The sequence below is a fragment of the Poecilia latipinna genome, unplaced genomic scaffold (assembly GCF_001443285.1).
Source record: "Poecilia latipinna isolate Pla-1442-1.1 unplaced genomic scaffold, P_latipinna-1.0 Scaffold187, whole genome shotgun sequence".
NCBI classification, from domain to species: domain Eukaryota; kingdom Metazoa; phylum Chordata; class Actinopteri; order Cyprinodontiformes; family Poeciliidae; genus Poecilia; species Poecilia latipinna.
In genome coordinates, this window is record NW_015112803.1 from 388,063 (window position 1) to 406,185 (window position 18,123).

The 18,123-nt window shown below is 38.0% G+C and overlaps 1 protein-coding gene and 1 long non-coding RNA gene across 3 annotated transcripts; one reads left to right on the plus strand and one right to left on the minus strand.

The window, feature by feature from the left end:
- The first annotated feature begins 3,900 nt into the window (after positions 1–3,900).
- il13ra2 (interleukin 13 receptor, alpha 2) lies at positions 3,901–12,406 on the plus strand. Of its 2 annotated transcripts, XM_015030619.1 has the most exons (9): positions 3,905–4,464; positions 4,603–4,754; positions 6,620–6,776; positions 7,446–7,566; positions 7,885–8,069; positions 8,236–8,390; positions 8,737–8,884; positions 10,039–10,162; positions 10,967–12,406. In XM_015030619.1, the coding sequence occupies exons 1-9, from the start codon at positions 4,380–4,382 to the stop codon at positions 11,088–11,090; spliced, it is 1,251 nt and encodes a 416-aa protein (XP_014886105.1). In that variant the 5' UTR covers positions 3,905–4,379; the 3' UTR covers positions 11,091–12,406. The 2 variants fall into 2 exon arrangements, with proteins under 2 accessions (XP_014886106.1, XP_014886105.1); XM_015030620.1 differs by lacking the exon at positions 10,039–10,162 and having other exon boundaries at positions 3,901–4,464.
- LOC106946344 (uncharacterized) lies at positions 11,545–14,092 on the minus strand. Its single transcript, XR_001424748.1, has 2 exons — positions 13,896–14,092; positions 11,545–13,000 (listed from the first exon to the last, which is right to left on the minus strand). It is a non-coding gene; the product is annotated as an uncharacterized LOC106946344 (long non-coding RNA).
- Positions 14,093–18,123: the final 4,031 nt, after the last annotated feature.

The window sequence follows — 18,123 nt, forward strand, 5'->3', positions numbered from 1 at the left end:
TTGAGTTTGTTGTGTGTCTGCTTTGACATCTCGATCCTGGTTGGCCACCAATACTGACCCTGGACCTACTGGAGGTTTCTACATGTCAAACACCAAATAGACCCTGATGTTCAATATTATGCACCGTCTGGCACTAAATCTGAAGAAAATTGGTGTTGAAAAAGCAATAAGTGGTTCTGCAGAGATGAGGAAAAAGATTCTCTGGTCTGATGAGGCTGGCAGATGTGTAAATTATATGAGTCACAAGAAAATCTGTCAGGTTCAAAAGACTCCCTGGTGGGAGGAGAATGGCTCAGTCAAACTCCAGGGCTAAAATCGGTTAAATTTGTGGCAGGACTTCAAAAATAATGTTGGATGTTCTCCATCCAATCTGAGCTTTTTGTAAAGGAGAAAAAAAAATCACTCTTTTGTAAATTTGTGGCTGGCAGAAACAAACCCCAAACAGATGATTCTACAAAGCAACACATGCAGATCACACTTTTCTTTAGTATAAATAAAAACATCTTGTTGTTTGTAATTATGCTCCAGTTTGTGTTGCTGTATTCCATAAAAGATCATGTTTTTCTCAGATCTATTGTTTGCTGTTTTCTATGTGCATTTTAAAGAAGACGGGAGGCAAAAATAAGAGATCAAAATCGGAACAAGCAATACAATTCTGTTTTGCATTTAATGTTTATAGAACCGGGCTAAAAAGTGTCCTGAAATAAGTCGAGACAACAAACAACCAGGACCCGATTGGTTTAAAACTCAGATCATCTCACCTGCATGGGAAGACTCAGTGAAAATATTGTTATTGAAGCACAAGACAAGTCAAGTGGTTAGATCTTTAGGCGATCTCAGACTTTTGACAGAAAGTGAGGGATTAATTTATGACTCAGAATCTTTTGAAGATATTTAAAGGCAGGGCTTACAATACAACCCTGTCAACTACTTCCAAAAAGTTAAGTGAACAGTCTCATGTTGGTTAGCATGACTGAACAGAACGGAGGGCAACGCTTAGCTCTGTGCAGCAAGCATTTTCTGATAAATTGTTATAGGTAAAAAATGAAAACATCGACAAGTCAGAACCATATCCAAACTAATCTGTCCCTACCTGAAAAATTAATACTCCCCAAAAGCTTTAACCATTTTGCAAGAACTGGTAAATAGTGTTGTTCCTTCATTAGTGTGAAGGAAGTTAAGCCCACACTTCCTCTTGGAGTCGTTTTCAAGCTGCAGTATGTAACTTTTATTTAAAAAGAAACATGTTTTTTTTTTATTTTATTTTTTTTAAATAAAAGTTACTTACTGCAGCTTTCAGGGAAATCATAATTTGGTATTTATTTAGGTCATGCATCATCCTCCTTGGACTAATCCCAGTCAGATGGAAAACAAACTTCATCACTCATCTGACTCATTTAGATCTTTTGACTCGATGGACTGAAAAGTTTCACAGGCTTGTTACGGTACATAAAAGATCCAAACGAAGCAGGTGAGTGACAAACTGGGCGTTAATGTATGTGTGTCACGGCATTCTCCCAGGACGATGGGCCTCTTGAAAAACACCAGCATCCGTCTCCACGTTGCTCAACCGTGAGCCGCCAGCATTGACAAAGACTTCTGGATAGATGTCAAAACGCCTTCAGACAAAGATGGACGAAAGTTCAGTTGATTTACAGCGGGGACTATCTATATTAAGAGTGATTAGTGGAGCAATAAACATGGGAGTCTATAATATTGCAAGTTTACACAAAACTGGATGACATGAAGAGATAAGAAGAAACTAAACTATAGAGAAACAGGGAGAGTTGAATAACAAAACGTAGGACTAACTCAAAACATACAGAGAAAGTCCCATGGATCATCAGACTATACCTGTTTTGGACTTCCTCTGCTTTTTTTTTCTTGTAAAGCAAATTGCGTTCCTGAAATTCAAAGTTTGATTAACTATCAATATTGTCCTGATTTGACCTTCAGCAACCGCTGAGATGTTCAACTCATCTGTCCAGTTTCTGAGCTGCTTTACACGCAAACTTGATAAAAGTCCTGATCTGTTTTTCCCCCTGATGTCATACCACTTAAACGACACAATAAAAGAGTGGCAGTCATTGTGACAAATTAACTAGAATGAACCATTAAGTCAGAACCACAAGGACTGACACTCCTTACTTAGGTAGAATTACCTCCATAGCATGTGCGTGTACTTGTTCTGGTTTGACAAAGAGTAATTAACATGTTGAACTATTGGTTTTATAGAAGCTGTTTAACTTGGGATTAATTAAAATTTCCACGTTTCTACTTTTTTTTTAAATTATCAATCTTAGTGTTATTCTAAGTATGCAATGTGATTATTATTCTTTGGAAGGCAGCTGAAGATGGATACCAGAACATTGGTTTTCAGATCTTGATTTAATTGAAGTCTGTGCTTTACCTACACCATTTTAACACACTAATACTCTTGATTTAAACCATTGTTTTCTATCTGGTTGTATGTTATTAACAGGCTCATTTATGATTAAAATCATCATGATTTTAATCATAAAATGATTAAAATCTCTGTTTTGAATATTAAGAGAACATGGCCATATTAATGTGACAAAGATCTGAGAAAGCTTTATAACAGAAATTGGTTTAAAATGAAGGAAGAAGCAGATTGGTTGTTATATCCATCTCCTATTTAACTTTTCCTGTATAATTATTGCTGCAGCACATTTCTTTTTCAGCTTTCTTCCAGTATTGCCCTCTCTCAAACTTCACTGATATAAATTCAGAATTTAAAACTTTAAAATTCCACCTTTCTAAAATTTAAAAGGGTACTCATACATAAAAAGTTCTGCGTTTGCATGGCTAAATATATGTCTTCATGACTACTGTATTCAGTTCAGTATCAGCATCTTGACCAAGCGTTTCAAATGATGAACTAAGACCATGAGATTTGTAAAGAGGAGTTTTGGCAGAGCATTCTGGGAGGGTGAGTCTGTTTAATGAAATGAGTGAAAGCACAGCAACCTGTCATGTTGGGCTTTTAGCTGCAGACTGAAGCTCTTGATTTAATGCAGTAAAACAGGTGAGCAATCTCACCCCACAACAAATTACACAAATTAAAAAAAAAAAGAAAACCTGTGGTGACATTCTGCCTTTGAACCAACCCTGCATACATGGCTCCTCTAATTAAAACCTGCCAAGACTTGAATTCTTGGTATCAAATAAACTGGGACACAGTGACATCATACATTTCAGTTTATGACCCAGTTTCCAGCTGAAAAGAAACAAAAGTCTTTATAAGGAAAAGGGGAAAAACTGAAGTGCCTGAAGGGCAGGATATCCAAGAACAGTGACTAATAATAATAATAATAATAATAATAATAATAATAATAATAATAATAATTATTATTATTATTATTATTATTATTATTATTATTATTAAGGGGTGAGGTTAGAGCGCCTCTTTGTCTCCATTTCGTCATGGTCCACTCATTCATATGGAAATGAATACATCTTTTCACATGTCTGTCAAGTTTTGGATTTTAAAATACTCGACTGAGGTCCACTTTTCCTTACATTTTAAGACAGGTTTACAAGAAATCTAAAATATCTACATGTCAGCCACTTACAAACTGAAATCTGATAAGTTTAGCTGAAATACTGTGGAAATTCACATGCATTTCCTATAATAGAGCCGAAGGGGACTGAAGTACGTCCCCTGAATCAACAAAGTCATTCCATGCAGAAACTGCGTGTCATTTAACCTTTTTCGTAGCTTTATGTGAATTTATTGGCGTTAACATAATTTGTCTTACAGAAATCAACGAGAAAAACATTAAAAACGACCCTGAATGCGCTCCCGCAGCGCGCTCCTTCACTGGCGCGCCCCCGGCCGGTCTCACCCGATCAGTGATTTTTCAGGTCACTACTTTGCGCACAACACCTGGTTTGTTCTCGCTGTCGGCACCTGCAGCAGCCTGGGTGGCTCTTCTCAGGACGCTTGTGAAATAATTCAATTTGGAGAGGCACAGGAATGTTTTGTTCTTACATTATATTTCCCATATTATACTACGGGAGATTTACGCGACATTAGTAATACGGGAGGACGGGAAATAGGGGTAAAATACGTTTGTTTCTCGGTCCAAACGGAAGACTCGACAGTCATGCTGACTATTCAGATTCACCTTAAACCAGCAGAAGGAGGAAAAAAAGAAGAACGAGTTGAGTTTTGTTCTACACCGACGGAACCCGCCTACTTTTATAAAGCTTTGGCACATTTGCCTCATAGTCGTTAAATCCATCTGAGTCAGGAGCAGCTCACGGTCACATCACATCTCTCAGGATTTTATTTATTTTTATAGTATTTTTCTGTTTTCTACTCTTCTTTTTTGTTCTTGATTTGTTGGTTTTCACCGATGGCTAATAAATCCGGTGTTCTTCATTCACTGATGCTGATCTTCATAACCTGGAGGGGGAACATGCGCTGCTGTGCAATTACAGGTTAACATCCTTTAACATGATTAAGAGAGCTGTAGTACGCATGATTATGTCTAAAATGCCGTTGTTATGATAAAAAAAAAGAAAGGACAGAAATGCTGTAGAGGCTCAATAAGCGGAGATGTCCTCTTTATTTTGTAGTGGATCCCCCCGAGGATCTTGCAGTACTGGACTCTGGTCGCCTCGGACAAATGCAGATTACTTGGAGTCCACCAAGCTGCCTGACGAAAATGACCGAGTGCCTTCCTCAGTACCAGCTAGAGTATTTCAACACATACAAGAACAACTGGGAAGTGAGTGCTGATCCCATTTCCATTTTCATATATACATAAACTGCAATATTTTTTTAAATGGTCATTTTATAGAGATTGTTCCAGAAGACCCAAAATTTAGAGCATCACATCAGTCCAACCAAAAACAGAGGTTTTAAGCACAAATGCCAGTTTTAAAGTATGTACATTTCTATGCATTCAATACTTGGTTGGGTTTTCTCCTGCATGAATTAATGCATCAATGGCTGTGGTTTATTAGTGCGTTGGTGTAATTAAAGCCCAGATTGCTTTGATAGTGTCTGCCCTTATTAGGTATGGTTGATATTCTATGGGGTTTAAGGTCAGAGGAGTTTGTTGGCTAATCAAGAACAGGAACACCACAGTCCCAGCTTTTGGTACCTTGTGGCCAGGTGGCAAGTTCTGCAGGAAAATAAAACTGCTTGTCAGCTGGGGGAATTTCTTGGTATTTGGCTGTGTTGAATGTGGACTTTAGAAAACCAGCAGATGATATGGAACCCCAAACATGCAACATTTGTAGCCCATGTCTAGTATTCGTCTGTGTCTGGAATGGATTTGGCAATCCTCCCAAGGTTGCAGTTCTCTCCTTGTTGCTGGTGCACCTATTCCTACCAAGCTTCTTCCTTTCACTAAATTTTCTGTTAATATGCTTGGATACAAAACTCTGTGAACAACCAACTCTTTAACAATGACATTTTGTGGCTTACCCTCCGAGTAAAGAGTGTCAGTGACTGTTTTCTGGACAGTGGTGTTGAAATTGATTAGTAGTTGCTGGAGTATAAATTGTTGTTACAAGTTTTTTATTAGAACTCCTTCAGGCTTTGCAGGTTTACAACTTCATTCGCTACGTGATGATTCACCACTCTCCTGCTGAAGAGCCAATCGGTGCAGAGCATCTGAGGCCGCAGGATCTTATTTACTTCATCCTTGATCAGTAAAACAATCTGATACAGCGGCAAAATCAAAAATAGGGGTGGAAAAAATAGAGAGATGATACTGGTGACATTATAGACGTACCCCACAAAAGATAACCAAATTTTAGATTATAGATTTGGATATGGATGTGAAGATTAAAAATAAGATTAAAAAAAAGAGACAAAGTGCATCTAAAATAAATTTGCACCTCTGTTTGGGGTCCAACAGAGCCTTGGACTGACTTTCTGGATATTGATCTTTAAAATAATGTAGTTAAAAACGATACATAAGTTAATTAAATGAAAATATTTTGGAGACGCAGCGCTTAATTGAGTGGAAACATTTGTATTGCTTAATGCTACAATTTAATGTCATGTTGTAATTCTGGCTCCTTGAAACGTGATCTTGTCTGGCAATGGAAAATTACTCACACTTGTTTGGGCCATCAAGACGTCATGAATGAATGATTCCTTCACAACCTTGTCATTAGTGCTGATCTGAACCAGCCTGGCTCACAAGCATGCTGTCATACAATTGTTTCCAAAGAATAATGACACAATAGCTAGATGACGCATGGTGCAAGTAATCAAGACTTGTAATCACTGTCAAGGACAATAATGGCACAGCAGTACAATATTGGAAGAGACTATTTCATAAGGCTCTACTGTCAAACCTGTTTTGAACAACCGTTTGAAGGATTGGCGTTGTAACTTTGAGGTAAATAAAAATAACTGGATATTCGCCACTTCAACTGTTACCTTCTGATAAAAAGTACAAAAAACTCTTTGCTTTGCTGCCAGTTCTGGACTAAAGGCCACTCCATCAAACCTGGAGACAGCTAACACTAATCCCTTTGGTTCAACTGTCTTTGCACGTAAATGTACACAAAGTGTTAAAACTCCTCAGGTGTATGTCTGATGTGTAACAACATGTCTGGATGTCTGGCTTGGCAGATTCTCAGAACCCCGAGCAGGACCTACGGCGCCCAGTTTGACCCGTCCAAAGACGTCCACATAAGAGTTTACACCATCCTGAATGGAGAGTGCACCAACAACACCATGATCATGAGCGAAAACTGCACTGAGATGATTCTGAAACCTCCCAGCACAGGTCAGCTGCTAAATGCGTGCTTCATGTCTGCAGCACAAAATGCTGTGCTTTGCAGACGCACCGACATACCTTGAATTTCATCACAGACATTGTAACTTGACTGCATTTCATTGTGAATGTATGTAATAGACCAAAATATATTGGTGCATAATTAGGAAGTGGAGATAAAAAACTTTTTTAGCAGATATAAACAAAATGGAACAATTTGAGACAGATTCGAAATGCTGTGGTGGAAATTGGACGCCTTCAACACAACATTCCCACCGTTTCACATGCCACATGACGGTCGCATGCAGAACATGCCAGCGTGTAAAACATGCAACCGTCATGTGAAACATGAAGCGGGGATGCAGTAGAGACCGGGAAGCTGGTCAGAGTCGATAGAAATAGATAGAAATCAAATATTAGGTTGAACTCTTTTGCAAAACAAAATTAGCAAAATAATATTGACTGATTATTGGATGATGAATACTAATATTCTGCACTATTTTGTGATTTCATTTTCCTTTCCTTTTTTAAAGCCATGCATCAGTTTTCCAATTAACTTCACAATGATGATACTTTGTTGTCGATTTCTCACGTAAAATCTTACAAAATCCAAAAGTATTTCTGGCTGTAAGTTTTAAGAGACATTTGCTGTGTGCCTTTTTTTGTTATCATTGTGTTTAGGACTTCTGGGTACAGAAGCCAAAGCGTTTATTTGCGTGTACCATAATATGGAGAATCTGGAGTGCAGCTGGACACGCGGCCTGAAGACACCACCCAGCGCACTGCAGAATCTCTATTTCTGGTACGTAACCTGCTTAAATAAGACAGCTTTTTGGCTGGATGCTAGCTTGCTCACAAATAATTGCTTTTACAGCTAGCGGTTCTCGCTAGTGAAAAATGACTGCATACGAACGTTTTGGAAACTTTCTGAATGTGACTCATCCGTCATGCCCCACAAGTTCTTCCACTTTCACTCCTTTATTTTCCCACCTTACACCTCAATACTTGTCTTATAAATCACTGCAGGTAAATATTGTACTTTGGCGGCAACTCTTTTGTTTTATTAGTCATAAACATTATGTCCTGGATGAATGGATTGTTTTGTTTGTTTTTCTCCCAGGCATAGGTCCCTGGATCAGGCAGTTGAATGCCCCAGCTACATTTTGTCAGGTGGAGTCAGGAAGGGCTGCAACTTCCCAGGAAAATCTCTTCCTGAATTCACTGACATCTACTTCTGTGTAAACGGCTCCTCCCGTGATGGGCCCCTGAAGGCAACATTCTTCTCCCTGCAGATTCAAAACCAGGGTGTGTACATGACAGCTGCCATGCAAGCTCCGTGCTAGTTTAGTATCTCATCCTGATATTTTGATTCTGTCATTGTTTTTTTCTTCTTCTTCTTCTAAACCAGATTAGGTTTTCCTTCCTTTCTCCTTTTGATGATATGTTGTACTTGGCTTTATTGTTTTTGCAGTGAAGGTTACAGCTCCAGATAAGCTGCATCTGCAGACGAGTTCTGACACGGAGTTGGAGTTTCACTGGGAGAATCCCACTGGGAGGCTTCCTGCACACTGCCTAGAGTGGGAAGTGAGACACCATCATGTGGGGGCTGATGGAAAAATATCTTTGGTATGGTTGATCAGATAAGAACCTTCTGATAAGACTCACTGCATTAGCTTATATGTTCTTTCTGGAAATCCTGTTGAAAGATCCTGCGCAGGTTCAGCACATTTCTATTTGAATGAACTTGAAAACGTATTGCTTATACATGCAGCATTAGAGCGCTGAAATCTCATGTAAACTGTAGCGCTCAGCGTTTGGTCTGCAGTGCATTTTGAAGAATTTTCCAAGCTTGAGCCACTTTTAAATTTTTAAATCACATCAGATACTTGTCTTTAAGCTCTTAAAATGACATTTTTTCATATTACTTCCCCTTGTGTCATTCATTTCTTTTACTTGTTTTCCTGTGTGACAGAACCACATTCACACCGAGAAGCCCAGCCTGACTCTGCCTTTCAGCAACAGCAGTAAGAGAAACTGCTTCAAGGTTCGGTCCAGACTGAACTCTTATTGTGTGGACCAAAGCTTCTGGAGTGACTGGAGCCTTGAAACTTGCCATCCAGGTTAGCGCTTCTAAAAACTGTGCACCCATGTATGAAAGCCTATTTAGATAAATAAAAATAACAACAAACAATCTTTTTAAATGTAATTTGTGTTATTCTTTAAGTCTATTGAGCTACTGTTAAATGATCCAGACAGATGGAGTCTGAGGTACTAAAACTGAGAAATATCCTTTTAATGTAATAAGCTGCAACAGACGCACCTGATGAAAATTGTTGTGCATAAAAATGGCAAGATGGACGACTATCAATGTTGTGCTGCAGATTTTTGATTAAATCAAAGTGTAAAATACTCCTCTAGAAAGTTAGATTTACTGCTCTGCAAAGATGAAAATATAAGCATTTTAAATCCATGGGAAACATTTATGTTTTCTGGAAATAAGCCATTAAACGTTGAATGGTTGCTACCAGAGTGGGTTGATCGCAGAAAGTCCCAATGATGCTGTAAACAATATTTGCCCTAAAATGATTTAGGATTGAGCATAAATATAATTTTCCCTACATTTACCAAATCTGCCAAATATCTGGGTTGGCTTCTTTGGGGTGATTCTTTTTATAATAAATCTTAAATTTGCTTCAGTCGCTTAAATGCGATCTGTTTTGGATTTAACCGTTTGTGGCTACATGGGGCAATGCAGCAAAATTCTGTGTGAAACACCTGAAGTTGAGATTTTTTAAAAATGTTTTATTGTCTCTAGTGGCCTTTATTTGAAAGTAGTTTAACAGGAAAGACAGGAATGTGGCAAATCTCACCAGGCTGGGAATCAAACCTGCAACCACCAGCATGAGAACTAAGGCCTTAATACGTGGGTTGTGCTTTGCCCCTGCGCCACCACAGCACCCAAGTTTTAATTGTTCCTTAATTCCTCTACGAGCAGACAACCTGCTGCTGTAAGGTTTCAGATTATTGTGGTTGTGTGATGTAATCCAGCATGTTATATGAACCTGTCTTACAGCACCACCTGCAGGCGGTTCCCTCTTTTACTGGATCAAAATCTTGGATTTCCAAGGCTATTGAAATGAATATTTTACACTTTGATCAGGCTGATTTGCTTTTAGGTTTTTGTGGATTTTGTTGCTTAACATGTGTTTTTAATCAAATATTATAATCAAATATCTCTTTGTAACAAACCTGGTTTTATTTGCTTTTGTTCTAGATGTGGATAGCAGAGAAACCACTCTGGGACGAGAAATGAATTCTGTGTCGATCTACATCTACATCGCTGTCGTCATCATCGTCGTCCTGGTGGTGTGTCTGTGCGTGTGGGCAGCAGTCAACATGTGAGTTTAAACACACACACACACACACACACACACACACACACACACACACACACACACGCACACACACACACACACACACACACACACACGTGATTCCAGGGCTTTGCAAAAGGATTGACAATATTAATAAGCACAAACAATAGTTTGCTTATGTTTAGTAAAGGTTCTTAACTCTGTATTCCTCTTACTTTCGGGTGAGTTTATATGTTTTAACTCGAAGTGCAGCGTTATGCTTTGCTGTTGTTTTCTAACATATGATTTATTTCTTTGTTTTTCATTCTTTTTTCATATCTGCCAGGTTTATGTCTAGACTAAAATTTGTGCCCATTGTTGGAGCAAAATAAGCTCAGTCTAATTGAGAATGGAAAACATCTGTAAGCATCATTCTGTCAGAGATTCTCTATAGGAGCTAGCTCTGGACTTTGACTGGGTCATTCTAACAATGTGCTTTGTCTTGACAGGTTTATAGTTAAGCATAGTGCAATACTCGATCCATTAAGATGTCCAGAACACATTTTATTGTTATTATAACCTAGTGATCTTTAATAATAATTGGTTGGAAACTGACTGAGCACAGATGCCACATCATCCAGAGTTTTATTTCTGAAAGACTTAGAAAGTCTTACATCATTTTCCGTTTGCTTCACAATTGTGTGCACTAGTTGTTCTTGGTAATTGAAATGAAAAACCCTGCGAAATAAGTTGAAGTTTGCAGTGATTAAATGTGAAGGAGGATCGTTACTTTTGCAGGGCAACAGAATATAAAATAACCTAAAGACCAAACTGTGCTTTTCATAACAGGAGGAAATCAGGACCACAGAAGAAAGTGGTCTCTCTGCTTCCCAAGCTGCTTACCAACAACTTGAGTCAGAGAGTTTCAAAGATCTACAGCGGCAAGAAAACCTGCACTGATGTTGTCATTTAAAAACATTTCAGAACTCATCTTTTTTTATTCTTTTTTGTTCATTGTTATTGTTGCACTTCTACTTATGTTTGACGCTGCCTGTCCAGATAAGTTAATTGCTGTACTACTCTGCACAGCGTGTTATTTACAACACTGTCTAGCATTCAACAAATGTGTTAAACAGAACTGGAAAGCTATTTTAGAGACAATAAATCAAGAGTTTTTGGTTTATTGTGTACTTTTTTTTTCTTTTTTCGCCAAAGCTCTTGCTGGAGGATTAAACATTCTGCAGTTACTTAACCAGGATGTTTTATAGTTTGCCAAATCTCTTGCCAGGTGATTTACGTAACAGAAGTTCCGAAATTGTTGCGTATTTTATATACATGTACATTTATGTATTTTATCATGTTATTTACTTGTTTAATATGGGCCTCAAACCTTGCCAGAAACCTGATAAAACAAGTATTTTTTTTTAATGTAACTAAAAAAAAAAAAAAGAAATGTGATGGTTCAGAATGTATTTGTAACCGTCTCTGTTGCACACTTTGAACCAGAGAAGTTTTTAATCACCAGCCTAGTATTTCTAATGCAACTGAAAGTGTAACATGACCAGAAGAAATGAGTGTGTCAGTGTTTTATTGCCACAAACTTTGCCATTTTTGGGGAATTGACCCCAACAGGACTTTTACCTTGGTTGCTTTATTCCGGCACAAGCGAACGTGATTGGTGCCTTGACAGTAAGAGTTAAAAATCACCACACTCCCTCCTGGTTTCATTTGAATTTTAATGCTACTTTATGTTCTAATAACCTGAAAATGTAAATAGAAGTATATGAATGTATGCCTTCATATTCACAATGCATCTTGGTTTGTTGCATAATCAGATTGTGGGGATAAATTGTTTGTTTCTATATTTATCAATTTAGCACTTAATTAAGGAGTTTTTATTTATGCTCCTATGCTACCTTTTTATTGAGAGACAATTTAAGGATGTATTTTTGTCCATGTTTGTTTTATGCCGGACATATCAGTAATTTTCAGATGTGAAACATTTTAGATTTTGTTCGACAAATAAAGTTGAGTTAATTTTTTTTTTTTTTTTTGGTCAATTTGTGTCGTGGTTTGCATAAAAAGGAAAGCACCAGATATATATATATGTATAGATGCTATTTTCTCTTGATGTAATTAAGAACCTGACATGTCTTAATACCCACATATATGGAAGTGGGAAGAAAATATGACGGTCTGCACATAAACATCTGCTTTTGTGAAGCTTGGAAGAGATTTGTATATATTGCTTTTTGTAACCTATTTTTAATAAAGTATGAATAAACAATATATATGGTATTTCTCAAAATGTCAAGTTTTGATTTTTAACTTAATACATGTAACAAATGAAAAAGAAACGCAGAACTTCTGATGGATAACATCTGCTAAGTGCCTGATTGACACTCGTCTTTCCCAGGATCTCTTGAAGACAAAACACTGACAATAGAACAAGCAAGATGTCTGAGTCTAAAATGATAAAGCAAGAGAAAGTAGATCAGCAAAGTAATTAAACAAAGCATGATTAAACCCAACCGTGGCTAGGATGACAAGGGATCCAAAAAAGTAGGGAACACTTAAAACAAAAAGTAAAGACAGTATGCAAAACAAACCAGGTTGACAAAATATGCATATTCAAACGTAAAGAGTGCAAAGATTCAAAGTGTAAAAATCAAATAATGCCAAGGCAAAGTACTAAAGTACAATCCTGCTCCTTCTGAGACAGTTCCTTGCAAGGAGGGCCAGGTACAAAAGCACAAATAAGTAGTTTGGGGATGAAGCCTAGGCGAGGCACGGACTGCAGGAGGGCGACCTGAAGGCAGCAGGAGCCAACGTCAGAACGCAACATGAAGCCTCAGGAACTGGTAGTGAAACACGTGAGGTCAGCTGGAGATCAGGAGAGAGAAAACACCGGAGCTGAGAAAGTTGGGTTTTTATTATCACATTTGAAAATGTCAACTTTTGAGAAAAAAAAAAAAAAAAAAAAAAGAAAAGGAATGCTGGTGTGAAGCCTTTCTCGCGAACAGTAATTTCACAACTCAGTAGTAGCGATCAACAGGAACGCATGCTTCAGTTTCCACAGAAAATGTTTAAGGCCAAGAAAAAATGTAAAGTCTCTAGAGCAAGACTATTTCCTCTTTCTTCACTTTCTGCAGAGATAAACTCGATATTGATTCATTTTGAACAGTACATGCAGGAAATCTAATGAATTCTTGTGCACGTAAATAAAAACTGTTATAGTAATTTTTAACTTTATGTTCTTCTCTAAACACTTCTCTTTTATTTTTAACTGTATAAGTGGAATAATTCTCATTCTGTAAAGGCAAGAATTAATTACTGTAATTACTGCCAATGTGGATAAAATATGTAATGGGTAGCAGTAAGTTGTGTGTGGGCTAATAAATATATTGAGAAGATGGCAATGGTAAATTAGGACCTTTGGAGATACATAAATAATGTCAGACGAGAATCCTCCCTTCATCTGATAAGCCTGGCAGGAGGGATGCATTTCTCCTTGACAATGAGCCAAACTCTGCAGCCAAAGCAAAAAATAAATTCCAGAGAAAAATGTAGACTGAAGAGTTGATGAACTGAGAATATCTTTCAGCAGTCTGCATGGCAGCATGACGAAGAAAACCTGTCATGTTCCGTGTTTCTGTGTGTTTGTTTTTGAGTTTCTGTGTAGTCCTGTTCCCTGTGAGTCTGTCTCTGCGTCCTCCCCGTTGATTGTTTCCCAGGTGTGTCTCATTCCCTTGATTACCCCGTGTGTATTTAAACCCACCTGTTGTCTGTGTTCCTCGTCGGATCCTTGTCGTAGTCAGTGTCTAAGTTTGTCCTACGTCTTGTGTTCGCTCCAGTAGAACTGTTAAGTCCTGGATAGCGTTAGCTCTCGTTTCCAGTCCTGTGTATCAGTTACCGGTATTTGGCTGTGTGCCTATCTCTCTGCCGTGCTGCCTGTTGGACTGTTTTGAGCCTTCATTAAATCTTCATCTTCACCATACCTGGGTTCTCTGCGTCATCTCCTCACCACCAACCACACACTTCATGACAAAACCAAAATAAACAAGAACACTCCACACTTTTAGTGGAAGAGGAATATTCAGATTTTTATACAAAAAAATCTCAGCTGGCTGCTGTAATTTGGCTTAACTTTATTACATTGTATAACTATGTAGATTTGATTAATGTCATGAAAGCCAGATAATTTGTTGTTTAGAGTTTTATATATGACAAAAAAGGCTTCCAGAATAGGTTGTAAGAAAATTTAGGCTTTTAATTGCGTTTTAAAATATTTCAATCTAATTCTAACTGTTCTTTTTGTCAGATTTGAATGTCTTACAAAGATAACCGAAGTAAATACAGAAATAAGAAATTGAAGAAAAGAAGAGTCGTCGACATCAGACTTGAGACTCCAGTGAATCATGGTGAGAGATATTATCTAAAAATGGCGGACAATGATGCCCAGCTCTTTCATTTACACTCTGAATGAGTGTTTGCTGCTGATGTATATTTCTGACCACGTTATAATAACTTAAAATAGCAAATAAGGTAAATTTGTTCCAGGGACTGTGTATAAAGAGCGACATCTGCTGGCCAGAAATCAGTATTGCAGTTCTGTTGCTCGAAGGGAAATTTGAATCATGTAAAATTAAAATGCATCACATGTGCAATAATATTTCATCATTTAACTCAGAATAATATACATTTAAACTGGTAAAACATTTTCAAAAAAGATTAATTGGTTAAATAATTGAAAGGAAATAGAGAAATCTATTTCTGTTTTGTTTGCTAATCATAAAAAGATGCCTTCCTAAGATTTATTAGGAGCATTTTAAGCAATCTATAATGGGTTAGTTTTATTAAAAATGGATTCGTAACTTACTCACCAATTCAATTCAGTTAAAAAATACTTTATTGATTGCAAAGGGAACTTTGGGATGAATAAAGTCATATTAATTCAAATTCTTCAAAAAGGTTTTGTAGATTGTTACGGCTTTTGGCAGGACGGATCTTTTGCAGCAGTCTGTATTACAGTGAATCTGGAGAGGCCTCTGACTGAAGACACTGTTTTCCCAAGATAAATAAAATCCAAAATTGTTCTCTGTTTTACCGGTGTGTTCATATTAGTTGGTGGAAGTCATAAAGTTGCAGACTTTAAAGTAGCCGCCTCAAACCATAGACGGGTTTGAGACGGTGAATGTTCTTCAGCGTTTAAGTGCTTCAAGAAACTTCAGTAATTAGTCTTTAGCTGTATGCTGTTTAAGTAGTTGAGTCAGATATGTTGGATTAAAGACACATCGCCCTCGAGGAATAAAGATTAAGACACAAGTTTCAATTAAATTAACTTAAAATCTTTTACAATACCTTGTGAAACATTTTAATGCTTTTATTATGATTTTATGTCAAATGTTAAATAAACTCCAGGGAATCACATAAGTTTAACTGGCTGGTATAATAAGGATACATTAGATGATCCACTGGAAGATGACTGGAGACACAGTGGAGTAAATAAGTGTTTTCCGCTTCCTGATTTCCTGCTTTTTAGTTACGTTTTTCAGGGTGAGCAAAAAGAAAACAAGAACGAAGAAAAACATATTGTGAAGGCAGGGTTTTAGTTAAACATGAAAAGATAAAACATTTAATAACTTTCTAAAGGAAATCGATTATATGCAGGAATGTAGATTAAGGATCTGGATTAAAGAGTTGGAATCACAAAGCCTCCATGGTTGTTTAGAGGGCAAGAAAGGATCTTATTTAAACTCTAACCAGTTTATTAAATCCACTGGGACTTTATGTGGACTGAGCTTATTTTAAACTCAGCTTGAGTTTTTCAAACATGGTCACTAATTTGTTTGCTAAAGGATGAATATGTGGAAAAGTACCACATTCCCTTGTTAAATATGGTGGAATATTTGCTCTTTTCCAAATGTCCAGGGAACCTCAGTGATCATTCCCTCTCTGAAATACTGAGAGATTACAGAAGACTGTAATGATTCAAGAGGATCATCCTGTACACATCTCAAATACATGTGCAGCACTAACCTGCTTGCTGCATGATACTTTCTCTCTCTCTCTCTTCCTCTCTCTCTCTCTATCATTGAGAAAATAACCATCTGGCTGTAGGTTGACCACTGCTCTGTGTTTGATCCAGCATTTATTGACATCCTCAAGGTCAGCCAAGGCAGCTGACTGCTTCCCACACCGGTGTTGTCAGGTTCACACAGCCCTTTTCTTCTGATCTCTGCTTAGGCATGGATTTATTTATGGGCTTAGATAAATGGTAATAAGAGTTTGTGGATAAGAATTGTGCTCACGCTGCGATTCGTCTTATCTAGACGCTGTAATACAAAGTGGAATATTATGCAAGATATTCAGATAATTTTATTACACCTCAAGAGATAACACAAGTTACTTGAGTGCAGGATTTGTACCATTCACAGCCCCCAGTAAAAACACATGTAGGTTAAACGGGACCCTGGGGGCTGCAGAGTGGCGATAGTAGAAGAGAAGCAAGTAAAGTTATTTGGGTTAATGTGTAATTTTGGCGGAGCCAGTCTTGATAATAGATTGGTAGGAGGGTAAGGTACAGCCCAGGTGTTGCTGCTCAGTCAGTTCATCAGCCTCACAGCTCGCTGGCTCCCATCTGCACAAGATGAGAGCCTTCATGAGGATCAGCAGCGCTGGACGGCTGCAGGTCTGATCTTTAGATTTTATGCTTGTTTTCAGAAAATCTTATGCTTGGGTAAAGCAATGACTTTGTTTCTCCTCAGGTGACGGCATGCCAGAGCCGATGCGTCTCTGACCCCCGGGTTCAGTAACTGGAATCTGTCCCTGCAGGGTGAAAGCGTGCAGGGCCTGACTGGTTACTGCACCCAGGGGCCAGGCTAATCTTCACAGGACAGACTCCCTTCAAATTCTGACTAACTGGATTTTGCAGGATTCACCATCTACCTTAAAAGTTTTGGTCTGTCCCACTTGCTGCCGAGCTGCAGTGGTTCTGCTTATTTTCTGTTGATAAAGAAAACACTGTCAAGTAAAATATATTCAAAATGAGCAGAATACAATAAAACAAAACAACAACTAATACATAAAAACAATATACCGAGTACCGCTTCAAGCTATGGTAGAAACAAAGAAAATGTTTCTCTCCCAGGACCAGATGTTAATTTTGATAAATTGAAATCTGCATTTGACCAAAAGTGGCTTTGCGTGTGTGCTACAGTTTATGCTAGACAACTTGACATCACATTCATCTGACCACTAGGTGGAAGAACGCGACCATTATTAAGGCTGCTGTCAAACACAACACCCACTAAGTGCACTTAGAAAACAGTCCGGGCACCTGGGAATTTAGCAACCAGCTTTTCTATCAGCACACAGGAACTATGCCTCCGTTGAGACACTTCATGCTGTTCTTATGACTTCTCTATCCTCAGAGCTACAGAAGAGAAGTAGGAGTATCTGTGTGGGCAGAAACCTGAGGGTGAAAGCCCACAGGCATTCCCACCACTGACCTTTAAGACAGATCACTGTAGTGAGATGATGCATTTTACAGCCCTCTGCTGCTGATTAAAAGTAAAGAAAACCGACTGCAGATAATGAATGTGCATAGTTCAAGGATAAACAAGGTTACATGGGGGAGTAGGAGAACGCTTAATGTTTTTGATCACTGCTATGTTAAAAAATGCTCAACTTGCTCTCTGACATGAAATCACAATCTGGTGAGGATGGTCTAGAGCGCCTCACCTCTAACCTTTAAGTCACATTTCTAAGATCCCAGGAGGCTAAAGTGCTAGGAAGCATCATTTTTTTAACAACCATCCTGGCTCGTTTCGATCATTGTGATGTTTACATAAATGCACCCACCGCCTGTTTTTACATATGTTGGATGCTGTCAATCATGGTGCATTAAAGTTGTAAGGCTTTTACTCACTGTAATTTATATTTTTTGGTAATGCATTGGTGCATTTTTATCTATAAAGCTACCCCAGTCACAGGCTACACTTTCA